The sequence below is a fragment of the Rhinolophus sinicus genome, linkage group LG03 (genome assembly GCF_036562045.2).
Source record: "Rhinolophus sinicus isolate RSC01 linkage group LG03, ASM3656204v1, whole genome shotgun sequence".
Lineage (NCBI taxonomy): Eukaryota > Metazoa > Chordata > Mammalia > Chiroptera > Rhinolophidae > Rhinolophus > Rhinolophus sinicus.
In genome coordinates this window covers 100,043,266-100,062,468 of record NC_133753.1, presented here as the reverse complement: position 1 = coordinate 100,062,468, position 19,203 = coordinate 100,043,266, and the positions used below count along the sequence as shown (strand labels likewise).

The following is a 19,203-nucleotide window of genomic DNA, read 5'->3' as shown; positions in this document are numbered from 1 at the left end:
ACCTGATTGGCTTCATCTTCAGCCCTAAGCATTGTGATTGGATGCGATGAGCGGGCTGGAGCGTCGGCAGTTGGCGAGAGCTCCATTCTAGTCCCCCTCCCTTCTCTCGCCTCACTCCAGCGCGGGAGTCTCCACCTCCCCGGCGGGTTCTGATTAGCCACTTCCGACGCGTCTGGGGACCGCGATTGGTCCGCTGGGTCGCTGGGCCCACTTCCTCCCCCGTGAAGCCACTACGGCGGCTCCAAGGAGGGGGAGGGGGAAGAAGGGACGGCCGGTCCCGTCAGTCAGGCAGCGGGAGCCGCCGGGAGCGGATGGCGGCGGCGGTAGCGGCCCCATTCGCCGCCGGGGGTGAAGAGTCGGCGGCCACGACCTCCGTTCCACAGTCTCCGGGTCTGCCTGGGAGCCGCAGTGCAGAGCGGGCCCTCGAGGAGGCCGTGGCCACCGGGACCCTGAACCTGTCTAACCGGCGATTGAAGCACTTCCCCCGGGGCGCGGCCCGCAGCTACGACCTGTCAGACATCACCCAAGCTGGTGAGTGCTCCCTGCCCCGAGTCCAGCCGGGACCCTCATTTACATAGTCCCGCCCCCTCGCTTGTTTCTCTTGGGGCCCGGGAGTCTGGCCCACCCCTTCACCTCGCCATCGGGGATCTCGACCCTGCTGACTTGCATAAACCTGCTGCCACCCCCTCCCCACTTTAAGAACTACTAGACAATGAACGTGTTTCTCGTTTGCACGGCACGCCCAGCGTCCCTGGACGAATATTGTGAGAGCCCGCACCCTCCGCTTCTCTTCATTTGCATATTGGCGCACCTGTATAATGAATGGCCCCGCCCCTCACCTGGTTGGCTCATTTGCATGACTTCTTCAACTTAAGTTATGAACGTTCCATAAAGCAGTTCCCACGAGCCCCTCTAATGACCCCTTTCTGTTCCTCCAGTTCGTCTGCAACTCTCCCCCGTTCCACCGAGATCCGAGCAGACTTGGGTTCCCACTTCCCATGAATTTGTCCCTAACAACCTGATGTTTCTGCTTACTTTCCTTGTAGTCCCGCCCCCTCAAGTCGCTGGCCCTCTTCACCCAGCCAGCCTGTCGGAAAGAAGCTAATCTCCCACCTCCCCTAACTCTTTTCTCCCCAGTTCTTCCGCCTATTATTCCTGAACCCCCTTATCTGAGACAACTCCCCCTTCCTGCGTGTGTGAGGTCATTGTGAAGTCTGTGACCTCATAGGGACCCTCGAATTCCCATTGCAGTTTCTGCTATCCCTAGGGAGAGGGACTTTGAGACAGTTGCTGAAAGGAAGGAAAACTTTAGCTCCCAGCTAGGAGTGCTGGGAACCTAGAGACTTATTACCCACCATGGCCCCACCCGCAGGATCCCTCTAATCATGTTCCCTCCACTCTGGTGTCTGTTGATGGTAGGGTCTGGGGGACTCTACTAGAGCAGTGCGTGAGTCAGGCCTTAGCTGCTCTGGAGGCAACCTATGACTTTGGGCTGGCAGCTGGGGGGTGCTGAGGGTCGGAAGTGGGGAGGAGGACTACATTCCCGAAGCCCCACCCCAGCCTGGCCCAGAGTAGAATTTGGGGCTGAATGTCCTCCTGTTGACACTGCCCTGAGACTGCATTTCTCCCTTAGCAGGTGCCTGCTCCCTTGCAAACACTCAAGTGGGCACAGACAGTTCTGGGAAGAACCAGTTTAAACCTCTCCACTTTTCTTGGGTTGCGGGGTAAACTGATTTGCCCATTGTGCAGTGAGTGAGTTCAGGAAACTGGTGAGCCCCAGGAGCCATCCTCTCCGTCTCCTCCAGCTACCTAACCCCCAAGCTCCAGATTGACCTCAGCAGCTGTGTGACACTCGCGCCGTCTGTTCCCTTCCCCTCCCCCTTGCTTGTTTTTTGACAAAGACCAAATGTTATTCTTTACTTCCTTAGGGCTCTGTCTCTGTGAGTGGACTCCTGGGGAAAACTACCAAGAACTCCCTGCTCCTCCCAGCTCTCCCCTCTTTCACCCTCCTCCCCCAGCATTCCCGCTCAGGGTGCAGCCAGATCTCTTGTGAGTGAGCTTGTGTGTGAAATGGGAAAAGCCCAGCTTTCTGAGAACCCCTCTCTGCCCTGTTCATGCAGCAATCCTTAGTCCTTTCAGGGCCCAGGTTCTACGCCCAGCGGGGCCTATCTTGTCCAGAACGCTCTCCTCTGTCCCCTCTCCACCAGCAGGGTGCTTATAGCATGGGGTGGAAAGGGGAAGTGACAGAAACACAGTGTTGCCCATACCCTGCCCTCCACACCTCCTTGCCCTCCAACTCAGACTAAAAGCTTCAGTTCGCTGCTGCTGGAATCATTTTGAACCTTCTCACCCTGCTTTCCCAGCTCTTTCTGAACCAGTGTTTTTGGTGCATGTTTCCTGTGGCACAGGTCCCTGATATCCCGCAGACTCTGTTCCTGGGGCCAGATAGTAGGATGCCTCCTGAGCTGGGGGAGGGGCCACTCTCACAAAGGAGAAGTGCAGCTCATTCTCTCACAGACCACATCCTGTGCCTCCTGTGCCCTGCCTCCTGCTGCCTGGGCTCCCTTCTGCACTCCCTTCCGCTCCATGCTTTTGCCCTTGACACCCACTTACCCCATCGGCACTTGTTCTCCTCCCCCTTCATGCACATGCATGCGTGCACACACATGGGGTGGGTGCAGAGAAGGAGGGCTGCGTGTGATCCTCCCACCCCCCCTGGAACTGTCTTCTCCCGTGACAGGTCTCCTGTCTGTGCACCACAGGGCTGGGAGCAGAGAGGGAGAGAGAGCGATTTCTGGGGCATCAGGCTATCATCTGCCCTGGCAAACACAGGGCCCACCAGAGACAGAACCTGACAGATTGTTTCTACTACATTTCCTGTCACAAGACTCATTTCCTTGGGGGATATACCCCAGTTTCTCCTCCCCTCAGCTTTTGCTCGCCCCTCCCTGAGGAGGGCCATCTAGGAAGCTCACACAAGTACTACTGCCCAGGACTTCCCCCAGCAGGCCCTGGGCCCCTCAGGCTGAGCAGAGGAAACAGAAACCCAGAGAGGTCTAAGCCGTGAGTGCCTCCAGATGCTGGGAACCCCAGTTGCCTGACTCCTTGTGTTGGACTAGCAAGCCACCACTTGAGATTAGGGGGCTGTCGTAGACTCTCTCTTCCTTCCTACGCTCTCCACTCCTCTCTGTGCCCGGGACACAGACAACGGTCCTGATTGCCTGAAGTCTGGGCAGTAAGAGAGGAAGTAGAGGAGGGCTGGAAGAGGAGGGTGGGAAGGAGCCAGCCCAGGAAGGTGAGCCCAGATGGTAGGGACCAGAGGACTCCAGTTCCCACCTCCCGCTTGGTTGACTTGCCTTTTCTTCCTGGTCTGTTACTTCATAGGGTCTTGGACCTGGCTTGCGGATCCCAGGGGCTGGTGACAAACCATTGTCCATTGTCAGGAGCCTTAACTCTAGAGCCAGGCTTTAATGACCCTTGGTTTCTCCCCTGAGTTAAAAACAGGCTGAGGTTGGGAGACAGCCCCTGAGGAGGGATGGTCTTTCTCAGTGGTCTCCCCAGAGGCGGTCCGTATTCTTCTCTTGAGCCTTCCAGCCCGTCACTTGCTATTTTCCTTGGAGTACCAGCCCTCTCCTACAACCTTTGCCTCCCATCTCTCCTGGTATCACAGAGCACCAGGAAGCACAAGACTTATAGGATCCAGCCACCCTTCCAGGATAGTCTGCCATTTGTGTGTTTGAAGACAGTAGACTTGTCCCCACTCCCCCAAATCTGAGCTTCTCCAGCTCGGTGACCCTAAGGCCTTTGCCTCCCCTTTGCCATTCTGGTTATGTTTGGAACGTGTTCCAGTTTGCAGTAGGCTTTGTTCTGTCTCCAGGAGCCCAGGTTTATAGTCCTGATTCTTAAGGTCTGCGAGGACGGTAGAAGGCTCGGCAGCTGGCTCTGGAGAAATTCAAGGTCCTCCTGCTCAGGGCTGGGCAGCTCCACAGCTCTCCCTTGACACTTGCTTCCCCTAGACCTGTCCCGGAACCGGTTCCCCGAGGTGCCGGAGGCAGCATGCCAGCTAGTGTCCCTGGAGGGCCTGAGTCTCTACCACAATTGCCTGAGATGCCTGAATCCAGCTTTGGGAAATCTCACAGCCCTCACCTACCTCAACCTCAGGTAGGGAGGCAGGACCAGGGGAGGGTGTGGCGTGACCTTCAGAGGAGGGTGGTGCTGGGACACGTGCCTGGGGAGTGTGAGCCGCTGCCTGTCTCCCTTCCACAGCCGAAACCAGCTGTCGTCGCTGCCGCCCTACATCTGCCAGCTGCCCCTGCGGGTGCTCATTGTCAGCAACAATAAACTGGGGGCCCTGCCTCCCGACATCAGCACCTTGGGAAGCCTGCGACAGCTTGTGAGGACAGAGAGGAGGGCGAGAAGAGGGGCTGTTGGGCCAGGCACCAGGCCCTTTTGGGGGGAAGTTGGGGAAAGGCCGGATGCGCCCTAGGGGAAGGCTGGGACTGAGGGAGGTGGCCAGAGACTGAGGCGGCTTCTGATGCTCCTGGGCTTGTGGCTCCTCCCTGCTTCTTTCCTCATCCAGGACGTGAGCAGCAATGAGTTGCAGTCCCTCCCCACAGAGCTCTGCAGCCTCCCTTCCCTGCGGGATCTCAATGTGCGGAGGAACCAGCTCAGCACCCTGCCTGATGGTGAGGAAAAGGAAGAGAGGTGGTGGGAGAGGGAGAGAGACACTACTTTGGAGAAGTCAGAAGGGATCATCACAGAAAAATAATGCCTTATTTGATCAGGCTTTTGCAGTGTATAAAACAGACTATAAATTATTTTATTTGCTCTTGACCAGCAACCCTCTGAGGCTGACAAGGCCCCTGGTCCTTGAGTCACATCTGCAGTGGCCTACCCCCCTTTCTGTGTCTTTCCCCACATCTATTTTTCAAATGTGGGGAAAGACACAGGAAGGGGGGTAGGTGAGTGCATGGGCACCCTGTAGAATCCCAAGGTCAGAAGGGGCCTTCAGGGTTACCCAGTGCCACCACTCACCCCAACAGGAGCTCTCCAACACCTGTGTCAGATTGCCCTGTGTTTGCTCCCCAGAGAGTCTGAATCAGAGGGGCCACGAGCTGGAGCCCAAGCAGCCCCATTTTAATGAGCTTATTGTGGTGCACCCCAACATTTGATAGCCTCTGCTCCAAAGCAGGCACACCTTCTTTAATTCAGCCAGCATTGTTTTGTGTGTGTGTTTCTGTGTTTTATGTGGGGACCAGGTAGAAGTGAGTGATGTCACTCAGATCTGGGGCCAACTCTTAAAACGTAATGGCTTAATTAAATCTTAATTTAATGGGAGAAACAAGCAGAGGAAAGTGTTTGAACAAGATACTTAGAGAGCTGCAGGAGCTAGAGGAGGCACAGGCCCTGCCTGGGCAACTTGAGGAAGGTTTCGCCCCAGAGGTACAGAGGGAGCAGACCATTAAAGGAGAGTTCTCCGCCCTCTGCGTCGCAGAGAGGAAATCCCATGTGCAGCGCATGTGGGTGGGCGGGAGCCGGGTCCAGCACAGGTGTGATTAGAAGAGCAAGCCAGGCTAGGCAGGAAGGACCTGTGCCATGTCAGTCTTGGTTTTGAAGAGCAAGAAACAAAGCTCAGGTGGTCATCCAGTTTCTCTGGGCTGCCCCCTACTCCTACGCTGGCCGTCTTTCCTTCGAAGGCAGTAGGGATACAAATAAGCATTTGATCAGGGCTTTTGCTGGACCATAAAAGAGACCCCAGTAAAATGCCCTGGGGACACAGGAAGGAGCAATGAATTCCAACCTAGTGTCTGGAAAGATTGCGTGGAGGAGGACACACTTGAGCTGAACCTTGAAAGATGTGTGGACAGAACAATGGCATTCTCCCAGTTGAGTAAACAGCATGTGAAAAGGCCCAGAAGCTGATGGGCTGGAGGGTTGTCTGATGTGATATCCTTGACTAGGGAATGGTGATTTATATTCTGTGTCTCGGGCCACCACTAATCCAACAGTGCCTTTTTGAGAAGTAGACAGAGGCACCCCTTCCTATGGGCAGGCACAGCCTCGCCCAGGGGCAGGGCAGGTGGGATTGCACACTGCCTGGGTGCCCTTGTGTAGGGCACAGCCCACTCACCCTCAGTAGCCCCAGCTGCAAATCATGGAAGGTTTTTGAGCAGAGTAGTGTCCCAGTTGGTTTGGGGCTTGTGAGAATGAAGGAGCAGTTGGAGTCGGGAGTGGGCAGGGAGGAAAACAGGAGCAAGCACCTGGGACGTGCAGGAGCTGCAGTCAGGCCTCGTGGGGGAGGGGAAGCCTGCAGGTGGGCGAGAGCTGAGGGGCAAGAGTGCAGGGAGGCTGTTCCTGGCGGTGCCCTCAGCCAGCCAGGACACAGGTTGTGGGGGACCCACGGGAGACTGGCTGGCCCGAGCAGAAGGCAGAGGAAGTGAGCACAAGGCCAGCCCACTTTGGGGATACTTCTGACTCTTCCCCACCCACCCCCAGAGCTAGGGGACCTTCCTCTTGTGCGCCTGGATTTCTCCTGTAACCGCATCTCCCGCATCCCGGTCTCCTTCTGCCGCCTCAGGCACCTGCAGGTCATCCTGTTGGACAGCAACCCCCTGCAAAGTCCGCCTGCGCAGGTGAGGGGTGGGCCTGGGGAGGGCTAGAGGGACTGGGCAGGAGTGGGGGGGCCGGTTGGTAGCCAAGCAGGATCTGAGGTGCCCCCTTGCTTCCACTTGACTCCTTTCATGCTCCTCTTTACACTTAGATCTGCCTGAAGGGGAAACTTCACATCTTCAAGTACTTGTCAACAGAGGCTGGGCGGCGTGGGGGTGCTGCACTGGGGGACTTGGCCCCTTCCCGCCCCCCGAGTTTCAGTCCCTGGTAAGTTCTATGTGGGAAGGAAGGAAGCTCCTGGAGCCTTAATGCCCTTTTCTGGCACCAGGGTCCCCATAGTTTCTGGAGGGAGGATAGGGGTTGCTACCCAGTATAGCACTGACCAGGTTTCCCTGGCTGGCCCCAGCCCAGCTGAGGACTTATTTCCTGGACGTCGGTACGATGGTGGGCTGGACTCAGGCTTCCACAGTGTTGACAGTGGCAGCAAGAGGTGGTCTGGAAACGAGGTAAGTGCCTCCTTTCCAAGGGACATTGGTGATCTCAGCCCTGGGGGAGCATCTGAGCCGGGACCCGTTGCCTTGTACCTCTAAATCTCAGAATGACACATGGTGGCTGGAGCTGTCCTCTTCCTTCCTTTGCCCAAGTATTCCGGGGAAGAGCTGGCTCGGCAGCAGATCCCAAGGCCCTGAACCCCATGGGTGGGTCCCCAGTACTACAGAGAGGCTGCCTCCTATGTCTGCATTTCTACATTTACAGTCAACAGATGACTTTTCGGAGTTGTCATTCCGGATCTCCGAGTTGGCCCGGGAGCCTCGGGGGCCCCGAGAGCGGAAGGAGGATGGCTCTGGTGAGTAGTGGGGTCAGGGGCCCGGGGGACTAAGATGAACGGATATGCTTGAAGGCCCTCATCTGCTTGCTGACATATCCTGGCTTCTCCAGCTGACGGAGACCCCGAGCAGATTGACTTCATTGACAGCCATGTGCCTGGGGAGGACGAAGAGCGAGGTGCTGCCGAGGTGAGGGGCCAGCCCTTGTCCTTATGTCCTTCTGCTGTGAGGAAGGAGGGGCCAGTGCAGGCTTGAGGACCAGGCACTCCCTCAGCCTCTCCCCTATTCTTTCTTCAGGAGCAGCGGCCACCAGAATTAAGCCCTGTGGCAGGGGAAGGGGAGAGGGCATCAAGCAGCAGGTACCCAGAGCCACCTGAGCTGGCACCTCCTCCCTTTACTCCATCTCCCTGCACCCTCTCCTCTTCCCTGAACTTCTCTACCCTTCTCATCCTGCCTTTGCCCCTCAGGCGGGAAGAACCGGCTGGGGAGGAGCGGCGGCGCCCGGACACCTTGCAGCTGTGGCAGGAGCGTGAGCGGCGGCAGCAGCAGCAGCAGCAGAGTGGAATGTGGGGAGCCCCCAGAAAGGACAGGTGTGGGCGCAGGCTACTGCCAGGTGGTGGGCCCTGGAAATGAGTGAAATGAACCCTCCTGAGTCACTCGGGGTTGGCAGCCCCCTGCCTGATACTGCTGACCCCAATTTCCTGCAATTTCTAGTTTTCTGAAGCTGGGGGTCAGGGCTGCTGGTGGAGGTGCTGCTGCCTCGTCCGCTCAGGTCACCTACAAGTATGTGTCCCTCCAGAATCCACCTCCCTGAGCCCTCTCCCTAAACAGCCTCTCCCTGATCATCCCCTCTAATTCCCTTTCTGTCTTTTCCTCAGCGGCACGCCCAAGTCCAGTGCCACCCAACTGGGAGCTTCAGGGGCGCAGGGGCCCCCTGCCCCTGCCCCAGCCCCCACCTCCCAGGAGCCCCTTCCTATATCTGGACCAGGTGGGACAGGGGCTTTGGGAAGAGGATGGGGGCTTGTGTAGGTGAGGGTGGCCTGAGGGAGGAGTGCGACACTGAGGGCTGCCTCTCACCTGCCCCTTTTCCCTGGCTCTGGCCCCCAGCAACAGCACCTGCTCCCCGGTTACTCGGCTCCATCCAGAGACCAAACAGCTTCCTCTTCCGTTCTTCTTCTCAGAGTGGCTCAGGTGGGTTTCCCCTCCCCACCATTTACCCAGTGCTAACCCAGCACTAACCCCTGGGCTGTGATCACTGCTTCTGGCCTGGGAGTCCTCTGGTCAATTGTCCCTTTGTGTTTAAAGTCCCACAAGCACAGAGGCAGGAGATGTGGGCGCCAGGCACTGCGACCCAGCCACAGTCTAGGATGGCAGTGCAGACAGCCCACACAGCCTCCTTTTCTCTAGGCCCTTCCTCACCAGACTCCGTCTTGAGAACTCGACGATCCCCCCAGCTTCCGGATGAGAAGGAGCTGATGGCTCAGCTGCGCCAGGTAAAAGGTGGAATCTGTGTGGGTGGAGCCTGGGCTCAGCATGGCACCTGCTGGTCTCCTAACCTAGCTCAGCACCCTCTTTGTGCACCCTGGTGCTTTGGCTGAGGATGGGAGGGGATGGCTGGCGTTCCCGGCTGATCCTGACCTCTCTCCCCATCTTCCATGGCCTTCCAGGTCCTTGAGTCACGGCTGCAGCGGCCTCTGCCGGAGGACCTGGCAGAGGCTCTGGCCAATGGCGTCATCCTCTGTCAGCTGGCCAACCAGCTGAGGCCCCGCTCTGTGCCCTTCATTCATGTGCCCTCACCTGCTGTGGTCAGTTGGAGCACAGGGTGGGAAGTAGGGAATGGGACAAGGGACTCCTGTGCCCTCTGCCTTACTCTCTCCTCTTTCCGTTCTTATGCTTCCCTAGCCAAAACTCAGTACCCTCAAGTCTCGGAAGAATGTGGAGAGTTTCTTAGAAGCCTGCCGAAAAATGGGGGTGCCTGAGGTATGGGGGGCTGGTCTCTACTCTAAAGAATGGTGGTGTCCTGGGCTCAGCTGAGCCCTTTGCATGGGTGGCAGGGTTCCATTCACAGGGGTGTCTGCTCCCCATAAGGAAGCCCCTGTCCTGCACAGCTCCCTTCTCTGCATGCCTCCCTTCCCTGCACTTTGCATGTTGGCGTGGCTCTGTCTCTGGCATGTGAGGGCAGGGGGGGGAAGAATTGTTTTGCTGCTGCTGCTGCTGACGTCTGCCCTTTGTCTTTGTCCATCTGTCCTACTCTCCCTTCCCAGGCTGACCTGTGCTCGCCCTCGGATCTCCTCCAGGGCACTGCCCAGGGGCTGTGGACCACCCTGGAGGCCGTGAAGCGGGTTGGGGGCAGGCCCCCCCCGCCCCTCTGGCCCCCCTCTGGCCTGGGCGGCTTCATCCTCTTCTACATGGTCTTCATGCTGCTGCTCTATGTCGTCTACACTCGGCTCCTGGGTTCCTAGAACCTGAAGTCACCCCTCCCACACCACCTTGCCCTGTTTCTATTTATAAGACTCCTGTGCAAACCCCATCCCCACCAGTGGTGCCTTCAGTCCCTACCAAAGACACTAGTGAATCCCCCTCCCCTCACAAACACTGACCTCAGAGGCCCCACTCTGGTGCCCCCTGACCCTGGGCCCCCAGCCTCTGGCTGCCCTCCTGTAGCCCCTCCCCTCTCAAGTACTGATGGTGCCTTCATGCTCTCTCCCACCCAGCCCTGCCCTCTGCTCCCCGAGATGGGGTAGACCTTAACCTTCCTACTTTTATTCTCCACCCCACCTCCCACCCCTGCTATAGGGGGCTAAATTATCTATATTTTGTAGAGAGAACTCTATATTTGTAGGGGATGCAGGGCCCAGGCTGGGTCCCCGTCTCTTGTATAAATTGTACAGACCGTGGCTGCCTGTGTGTGTGTGTGTGTTTGCGTCTGCTCCTGCTGTGGCCAGGCCCAGTCCTTGCAGTGCCCGTTGGGTTCTATGTGCCAGCCTGCCTACTCCAGCATTTCCCTCTGGAAATGACAGGTCTTTTCCCCCTGAGCCCTGGGCCCCTGTGTCATCTCCCTTCTGTTATCTGCTGGCAGCTTCCCTGCATCACATTTGTCCCCAAGCTGTGTCCAAGTGCCCCTGACCTTCGCCTTCTACATTTTGAGGGCGATCCTGTCAGCCCCCTTTGACCAGGCTCCTTTTGGGTGTCTCCCCCCTGCCCTCTGTGAAGGGCAGGGAATCCCAGAGGAGAAGGTGTAAAGGGGGACTTAACCTGGGCCCCTCCCCCCCAGGAGTCCCTGTGCCAGCCCCATCACATCCTGGAAGAGGAGGGGGCCCCGGGAAGGGGCCTCCCCTACATCGCTGCTGTCGTCCACGCACTGCTGGAACAGTCTTAGGGGTTGAGTTAGGGGCGCAGGGCCCCGACCCGCCTGGGACCCAGGAACAGAGAAGACAGCTGCTCCTGGGCTCTGCTCTTTAGCAAGGACTGGTGAGGGCGGCCTCGGGCATGGCCCTCTTCCTCAGGCCCCGCTTGGCCCGAGGGTTTGGAAGCAATGCTGCCCAGCAAGGCACCTGGCTGCCTCTGGGTGTGGTTGAGGGTCTGGGATGGAAGACGGGCGCCGGATGTTGTGTCAAGTGCAATAAAGAAGCCGGAAGGTCTAAGTTGCGGCTCAGGTGTGTGTGTGTATGTGTGTCTGCGAACGAAAGCCGTGCCATGCGTTGCGGGGAAGGGGTCGCCTCAACATCCATGTCCAGGTTCTGCAGTGACTTGTTCCGCGCCACCACCCTTTCACACCCGGCTGAAGGCGGCCCGGCGCCCTGACCCCGCGGCCAGGGGGCGCTCGCGGGGGCGCCGGTGGGAGCGCGCACCACGTGGCCCGGAAACTCGCTGGGCGCCGGCGTCGAGGCGAGGCCCTGTGAGGTGGGCGGGTGACCTGGGCTCCCAGAGCCCCGCAAGGTAGCGCTGGCCGCTGAGGGAGGTTGGGACTGCCTGGGAGCCCGCGAGGGGCAAGGCGGGCAGGGCAGGAGGCCCGGGCAGCACAGGGTACCCCATAGAGGTGCTGCCCTACCCTGCCCTCCTCTCAGAGGCAGCATGTTGCCTTGGCCCTCGCGGCGGTGGGGCGCCGGCGAGGAGCAGGCGCCGGAGGAACAGGGCCGCTCTATGGGCAGTGACCCCAGCCAGGCCAGGAACTCTGGAGAGGAAGCCCTGGGGGAGCCAGGAACACCCCCACAGGACAGGTGAGAGGCACTTGGGGGGAAATTCGACGTGGGGGGGTCCCACAGTGAGGGAATCTCAAAGGACTGTACCAAAGAATGGGTATGTTTAGTTTCCTTGCACCAGGTGCCCTCGGCCCTGCCTTGGAAGTATTCAGACTTGGAGGGGGTTGGTGAGTGGGGGAGGCTATGACGGGTGCACCTCATTACCTACCCTGCCCCCCAGCCCTCAGCCCAGGTCCCCAAGGCCTTCCTGGACCCGGAGAGAGCAGCTGCTGGCCCGGGCCCCCTCAGGCCTGGCTGCTGAGCAGTCTCCAGGAACCCCAGGTAGGTACCAGGCCTTGCCACCTCTACCCCCAATACACTTTCACCAACTCCTGAGCTTCTTTTAATCTCTTCAAGTCCCCCCCCCCCCAGATCCCCTTTCCCCTCAGATGGCCTGGGAGGTGGCCCCCTCAAGGATGACCCTGCTGGCACCGTGGGACCCCAACTATGAGGCTAAAGCAGGATCTCAGCTGGTGTGGGTGAGTAGGGGTACCTGTGGCTCTGGCCTGGGGGTGGGGCAGGGATACCCTGGGAGGAGGCTGAAGCTCCAGTGATCTTTCCGACCCTCCACAGCGGCCCAGCTGTGGGTCTGGCGCCTCCTTCTCAGGCCGGACCTTGTGTCATCCCTCCTGGCCCCTGTATGAGGCAGCCTCAGGCAGGGGCTGCAGGCCCCTGGCCCCCACAACCGGACATCAGAATGGTGAGCAGGCACCCCGGGATGCAGGTAATTTCCCTTGGTCCCCTCAGCCTCCGGACTGATGGTTGTGTGAGCGCAGGGAACTGGTTCAGAGCTCCCTGAGGTGGGAACCCCCAGCCTGTTATCCAGCAGCTTCTCTTCCCCAGGGTTCCCGGTGATGTGCTGTGAAGATGTCTTTCTTTCAGATCCTCTGCTGCCCCGTGGGCAGCGTGTTCCCCTGTACCTGTCTGAGGCCCCTCAGCAGGTGAGCACTCTTCCTTCCCTGGCCTCACCCCAGCCTTCCTGCAGGCCTTGGAAGGAGACACTTCCCCTCTTTTCTCCTCAGGTAATGGGCTCTCTGAAGCTGCTGCTCCCACCCCCTATCATGTCTCCCTGGGTCCACCCAACCCAGTCCCCACGCTGCTCCACTGTCTGGCTCAGTGGGCCTGAGCTGATCGCCCTCACTGGCCTCTTGCAGATGAGCCAGGGGGAGCCAAGGTCCAGCTCCTCGGGCTCCTCAGGGACTCCCCCGCCCCCTGCTGGTCCCCCAGACCCTGTCTCTGATCAGCCAGGCCCCAGTGGTTGCCTTAGCTGTTCTCACTGCACTGACCCATCTCTCCCACAGACCCCAGACACCCATCAACCATAGCCCCTCTGGGAATTCCATGGGCCCCCTACTCTTCCAGGCAGGTTTCTATTAATAAAAGTGTTGGTTTGCAAACAGGCTCCTTGTGGTGGGTAGCAGAGTGGGGCACGGAGGTAGGGATGGGTCTCTTTCTCCGTCATGGCTTTGGCTGCCCTCCCCTCAAATTCTTGTTACTCATTGGTCAAGTCACCTTTAATGAGGGGGGATCCACAGTACAGTCCCCCAGACTGAGTATATAACAAGCAAGGACTCCATCTGCTTTGCCAGGCCCGCCAGAAGGGAGGATTGTGTGAGCCTGTAGCTGGCATTGGGAGAGGCAAATTAGGGAGTAAGGGGATAGCACATCACTTTTGGGGGGCACTAAAACAAGATACCTGGTACTTTCATCCTTCTTGTGCTGGGGCCCCAGAAGTTCAGCTCTGGGACTGGAGGTTAGTTCTTTGCCGTAGAGGAAACACTCAGCGGCACTGCAGGTGTGTGTGTGGTGGGGGGAGGGGCAGGTCCATGTGGGAGTTCTCATAGGAGGCAGGGTGAAGGGCCAGGGCTGACCCGAGACTGTGGACTGATGCAGCAGGAACTGTGTGGGGAAACAGAGAGGGTCAGGGCTTTGGCTGAGAAAGCCCAGAAGTTCATAAGGTTTTTCTTGTTGGTAGCGGTTCTAGAATTTTCTCTTAAAAGAATCCAACTTCTTGGGGAACCTCCTCCTGAAGATTTACCAGGCATCCCAGCTGGAAGGGACAGAGTGGGCAGCAGGCTGTAAGGGGCAGCTCAAGGCCTCTGTGGTCACACGTCCTAGGGGGTATCTGGGCCTTTAGAGCCCCTCAGTCCTGGAAACAGGTGGGAAGACATTTATAACTTTGTCCTATTTTCTCTTCCCCGCCTCTGGTCCATCCTTTCAGCTAGACCCCGTGGGCTCTCTCTCACCCTTGCCTCCCTGTTGTTCTGGAACTGGATTCTGGCATAGCTGTGTAGGCAGTGTGTGCTGGCCCCGGGCGCCCTGCCTTGCGCCTCCAGAGGAGGGACCAGGTCCAGGTCCACGTAGTTGAGGTGGCTGTCAGGGGGGTCCGGTATGGCAGTGCCCCTTCCTACATAGTCTGGGGCTGGGTACTCGATGTACACGTATTCCCCCGCTAGCTCAGATGGTGGCTGCAAGCAGGGCTGAGCCCGTGCGGTACCCCAGCTGTCCCCAATGCCCCTATAGGGGCCTTGGAACCAGTGTCCAGGGTACCCAGGCTTGTAGGAAAAGGGCAGGGAACTCAAGGAAAAGGACCCTGGCGGAAAGTGGCTCATGGGCATGTATTCAGTGCCCTCCCAATCTTGGCGTGGATGGCGGGGAGTGGTGTTGGCAGCAGCCGGAATCCCGGGGGCTGCCATCACCATGTAGCCACCTGCTTCCTCGCCCTGCATGGACTGGTAATCACTCCCAGCTCCCACACGTATGTGGCCCCCACCCTGCTCCAACGCCTCAGGGTGTGAGGCTGCTGCCCCCAGCGATGCCAGGCTCTCTAGGGTTGCAGGCTCATTCCTCTTACCCAGGCACCCCTGATGGCTCAGGCCGCTTGATGGGGCCTCAGAGACTGGGGTCTCATGAGGTTGGGGGACAGATGACGGCCTAGGGGTGCTTGTCAGAGGATCCCTTGGCAGGGGTTCAGCCCGGCCACCCACACCACCGTCCCCAAGTCGCTTCATAGCAGCCAGGACAGTCTCATGAATGCTTTGGGCCACCACAGTGTCGGGCGCCTGTAGCCACAGCTCCCCAGGACCTGTGGGCGCTGAACGGCCAAGCTCCAGGAAGAAGAAGGAGTCTGCGTGGCCACAGCGGCGCACGCTGAGCAGAGACAGGCGCAGGGCTGGTGGTGGTGATGCCTGGGTGTCCCTGGAACCTCTGCCCCTGGGCTCCCTCAGCAGGCTCAGTACTCCTGAACCCAGACACAGTCGGTAGCCACCGCTTCCTAGGCCTCGTGTCCGCCCCAGCCCCTTGGGCCGCAGCGTCACAGGCCAGACGTCTTGAAACGGAGTGAGGATCCAGGTCCCAGGGTCCTTGTGGTAACTGGGATCTGGAGGGACAATGGGATGGTCACAGAGGGCTCCTGAGCTGGGTGGTCAGAGTCACTGTTCCCCGAGAACTGAAAAAGTGTATAAACGCTTAATGTTTGAGCTTGATTTCGGTAACCTGGGGAGGGATTGACTATGGCTAGACCAGATCCACGACCATCCAACCCCGGCCCCCAGCCCCTCTCTGTCCCAGGCTCTGGCCTCACCGGCGGCGGTGGCGCGCGCCTCCAGCAGGGCGCTGTACCACGCCTGTTGCTCCGTCTCGCTGGCCGCCGCCACGCCCAGGCTGCAGTCGCGCGTGTAAAGGACAATCAGGTGGCGCTGGCGCGCGTCCATGCGCTTGCTGATTGTGCACGCGCCCGCCAGGCTCATGCTAAGCTTGGGGGGTGCTCGGCCGGCGCGGAACTTCTTCTCGCTCTCGTAACACTCGAGGCGCGGCGGGTCAGCGCGGAGCACGAAGAAGCGGCGGCGCTGGGACTTCTGCTTCCGCAGGTGGCCGCAGAGCCGCACGTCAGCCGGGCAGGCCCAGGGAGGAGGCGGACCCAGGGGCACATCGGTCAATTCGGACTCCGGGGTTGCCGTGGGGCCTCCGTCTCCGGGGTTCATTCCTGACCACAGGCTATAAAATGGCTGGAGGAGGGGCCGAGACGGCTGGGGAAAGGCCAGAAGAAGTGGGGTAGAGGTGGCTGACATCTGTCTTGATACCCAGCGTCTCTCCGCTGCTCCGGACTTGAAGTTCAGAGCGGGGAGTCTGCAGTGGCCCCTCGCTGCGCGCAGCGTGTGCCCAGTGACTGCCCGATGGCCTGTGACACCCGGGTCTCCAAAGGCCTCGGAGGCTGGACCCTGGCGGTTCCCCGTGCCTCCTCTTCCCTCCCTCCCTCCCTCCTCCAACCGCTCCGGAGTCCCCACCCCCGCGGGGTTAACCCTCGCGCGACCCGGGCGCTGGACGCCTGGCAATGGAAGCGGAGTCTGAGTTGGGAAGTCTAGGAGAGACGGCTTCCACCCCACCCCCTTGTACTGGGCTTTGGCAGGAGCGGGGAGTGTGGGGGCGTCTCCACTGACTTGAGCTGACTCCTGGGGAAAGCGACCACGGGAGGCGCAAGTGAATGGAACTGTGTCTGCCTTGATAGCGCTGGCAGCGGCATCCGCAATCCTGGAGATCAGGGGCGGCTAAGTCCCGCCATCCTTAGGGCAACACCTCCTTTCAGCTCCCGCCATTCGCCACTCCGGCTCTTGCCTTCCAGCACCTGTGTCCCCGCTTCCTACCCAGGACTGGTTTTGCACTCTTCCCAAATAATACCAGGAACTGGCCGCTGAACATTGGGGTTGTTCTGATTTCCCAGGAGCTGAAAGTTTAGTTTCTCTGTGTGTCTGTGGGTTTGGGGTGATAAGGTGTCTTGGGATAAATAAACTTCTGGATTGGTCCCTGTGCACGGCCCATGCCCACCAGAATCCCAGTCAAGTGGCCACTGGAGGAGATCCTGTGGAGGAAGAGGCCATTCCTTAGGGGGCATTTCCCTCATGCTGCCCCTTTGCCCTCAGCGCCTTCTCACCACCACAGTCCAAAAATGCCACCATGGGCCAGCTGATGGCTCTGATCACAGAAGTGCAGACTCTCTGGTGGAGGTACCCCCTTTGCCCCTTGCTTCCTCAGAGGTTTGAGATGGGGTTGGAATTCAGACATTTTTACACCCCACTTCTGATCCTTTCACAAACCAACTCACTTGGGGGGAGATGGCGCTGGTCAGTCAGTGCACACTCTGCAAGACAAACCAGCGGTTGACACAGATGGGGGCCTTAGAGGACCTCATGATATCTCTGGTGGCAAGTAAGATACCTAAAAGAGGGAGCTGAGGGTGGGGAAGGGAAAGAGGGCAACATGTGGCCCCTAGAATTAAAGATAGTGTAGGACAGTCAGGTACGGAAGGAGATATAACAAGAGTACTGAAGCAAAGGAACCTTTTTCTGACCAGTCCAAGGGCCAGGACAGCCTGAGCAGGGAGACAGAACTTCTCCACTTCCCAGGCCTGGAAGGAAGGGGCTGGAGTACTAGAGGAGCCAATGGTGCAGTGTGCGTGGAGGCTAGGTTCCTTGAACACCTTTTCAAAGGTGATGCTGAGAGAGGGATGCCCTATCTTGATTCCTAGCGTCTTTCCCCTTCTCCCGACTTGAAATTTAGGGCAAGGAGTCTGTAGTGGCCCCTCGAGGTCCTTTTCCTTAAGCCAACCAGTATCCTGAGAATGGGCATCCAGATAGCAGGCAGGTGATGCCCAGGGCCTACTCCAGGTGCCCCCCCATCAGCTAAAGCCCCACCAAGGTGCAGGAGAGGGGTTGGCAGCTCAGGGGGCACACTGGGGCCATTGGCAGCTGCCACAATTGATGGGTGTTGGCCAGGGAGGGGCAGGTATGTGATGGATCCTTAAGTGGCAAACAAAACATTATGTGCAAGGCCTTAGTCCCCAGTGTGGCCTTGATATATGTACCATGTGCCAAGTGGCAGGGACACAAAAGCTGTCTGCAGGCCCCTCCCCTTCCTAGTCTGGGTGCTGCCTCAAAGAACGTGGCACCCACAGGGCTCATGCACCTGCTCTGTTCCTGGCCTGGAGCCTTATTCCCCAGGCTTGATTTGAAAACTACCCACAGGAGGGTCTCTTCACACCTACTCCTTCCCACTTCCCATCAACCAGACCACCTTGCAGCACCCTAGTCCCGTGAATACACAGCTGCTGTCATAGAGAGCAGCTCCAGACCACTTCGTGTCATCAAACCCCTAAGTGCTGGGTAAAGATAAAGTAGGAAGCAGCAGGGATCGGAGTGCCTGGGTTCTGGGCAAGCAGCAGTGGTAGATGGGTTGGTAATCAACGCCAGGTGATGTAGCTTGCTGGGTACCAGGAAAAGCCTGGAGCCAAACAACTGGCCTAATCATTTGCCCTAGCAACCACACTGCCCTTGGCCTCACCCAGACAAGATTTATTCTAGCCTGTTGCCCTGGTAACTTGAGTTGCTCCCCAGAGAGAGGAAGTGGCAGAACCTCAGCTCTGCTAGGTGAGAATACTTACCCCAAGCAGAGGGGTCCACCTATGCATTCCCCTGCCAGGTGCAGGGCAGGTGTGGGATGGTGGGATGTGATCTCCACATTCTAAGTCCCTGTGGAATTATCTTGTTACCCAGGAGAGGAACCTAGAAGGAGGAGGCTGGGGTACCAAGGCCGGGCTGTTCCTGTGTGCCCCTCCCTCCCCCATCCTGAGTTCCCACTCCTTTGTGAAGGGAGGGAGATACAGGAACTGTGCCATACATTGAGCCCCTTCCTTCCTTTAGCCCTCCCCCACCATGGCTCCACGGCTCCAATGTGGACAGAATGGAGCTCTTCACAGAGATCCTGGGGCCGGCTCCTGCTTCCTCACCCACAGGGACAGTTGCAGGTAACCTGCTGAAGGCTGGGACCCAGCCAGAGGACAGTTGTCTGAAAAGTATGGTCACAACTGTGGTGTGTGTGGGAGTGGGGAGACATGAGGTCTTGGTGAGAAACCTGGTGGGAGCCTGGGTGAATCCCTCCAGCTTCATGTTTATGTAGTGTTTGTGTAGTGGGGTTCAGATTTGCAACTACCAAGCAAGGCTGTGCAGGGAGGGATGTCTCAGGGTGTGAGGCAGGAAGAACACAGCCCAGTCATTTAGATATTTTTTATCAGGCCAGGGATTTTTCCATTCTCTGCCACTCGCCTGGAGAGGAGGCCCGTTGGAGGCTGTTCGAGGCCGAGAGGCAGCTGCAGTTCTAGTCTTGGCCTGTGCCCAGGGAACTCTTGATTTTTCTGTCCTGGGGTCTGAGGCTGACCCAGTAAAACTTCTCTGACTGGTCATCCAGCTCTGGCCAGTGAGCTGGCTGGAGTCCATGTCGGACAGAGAGACTGGGAGGCAAGGAGGGGGTGCTGCAGGGAGGCCCTGGGCCCAGCACCAAGCAGTAAGGACATCCTGGGAAACAGCAGGAGTGACTGAAACATGCAGTGAGAGGCACTGCAGCTCCTGGTCCTTTAAATCGCACTTCCAAACCTCAGTTTTCTTGGTTTGGAAAGGAGGAGTGGGGGGGAGCAGGGGGTGGGGGTGGGGGAATAAGAAAAGGCTCCTCCCCCTACTATACCACTACAGATATCA

General features: G+C 58.6%; 3 protein-coding genes across 11 annotated transcripts; 2 read left to right on the top strand and 1 right to left on the bottom strand.

Moving 5' to 3' along the window:
• The first annotated feature begins 311 nt into the window (after window positions 1-311).
• On the top strand, window positions 312-11,080 carry LRCH4 (leucine rich repeats and calponin homology domain containing 4). Of its 2 annotated transcripts, none has more exons than XM_019752736.2 (18): window positions 312-531; window positions 4,017-4,161; window positions 4,267-4,393; window positions 4,580-4,685; window positions 6,496-6,632; window positions 6,761-6,876; window positions 7,016-7,115; window positions 7,366-7,456; window positions 7,549-7,625; window positions 7,734-7,795; window positions 7,904-8,026; window positions 8,151-8,219; window positions 8,315-8,424; window positions 8,544-8,627; window positions 8,844-8,929; window positions 9,104-9,241; window positions 9,339-9,416; window positions 10,711-11,080. In XM_019752736.2, the coding sequence occupies exons 1-18, from the start codon at window positions 312-314 to the stop codon at window positions 10,813-10,815; spliced, it is 1,974 nt and encodes a 657-aa protein (XP_019608295.2). In that variant the 3' UTR covers window positions 10,816-11,080. The 2 variants fall into 2 exon arrangements, with proteins under 2 accessions (XP_019608295.2, XP_019608294.2); XM_019752735.2 differs by having other exon boundaries at window positions 9,701-11,080.
• Window positions 11,081-11,230: 150 nt separating this feature from the next.
• Window positions 11,231-13,074, top strand: SAP25 (Sin3A associated protein 25). Of its 8 annotated transcripts, none has more exons than XM_019752749.2 (6): window positions 11,231-11,656; window positions 11,859-11,959; window positions 12,050-12,156; window positions 12,251-12,377; window positions 12,560-12,618; window positions 12,700-13,074. In XM_019752749.2, the coding sequence occupies exons 1-6, from the start codon at window positions 11,511-11,513 to the stop codon at window positions 13,000-13,002; spliced, it is 843 nt and encodes a 280-aa protein (XP_019608308.1). In that variant the 5' UTR covers window positions 11,231-11,510; the 3' UTR covers window positions 13,003-13,074. The 8 variants fall into 8 exon arrangements, with proteins under 8 accessions (XP_019608308.1, XP_074184445.1, XP_019608307.1 ...); XM_074328344.1 differs by having other exon boundaries at window positions 12,521-12,618; XM_019752748.2 differs by having other exon boundaries at window positions 12,251-12,401.
• A 101-nt stretch (window positions 13,075-13,175) lies between these two features.
• On the bottom strand, window positions 13,176-17,184 carry LOC109458782 (insulin receptor substrate 1-B). The gene is made up of 2 exons (XM_019752700.2): window positions 15,261-17,184; window positions 13,176-15,056 (listed from the first exon to the last, which is right to left on the bottom strand). Exons 1-2 carry the CDS (start codon window positions 15,745-15,747, stop codon window positions 13,849-13,851), a joined length of 1,695 nt encoding a protein of 564 aa, XP_019608259.2. The 5' UTR covers window positions 15,748-17,184; the 3' UTR covers window positions 13,176-13,848.
• Window positions 17,185-19,203: the final 2,019 nt, after the last annotated feature.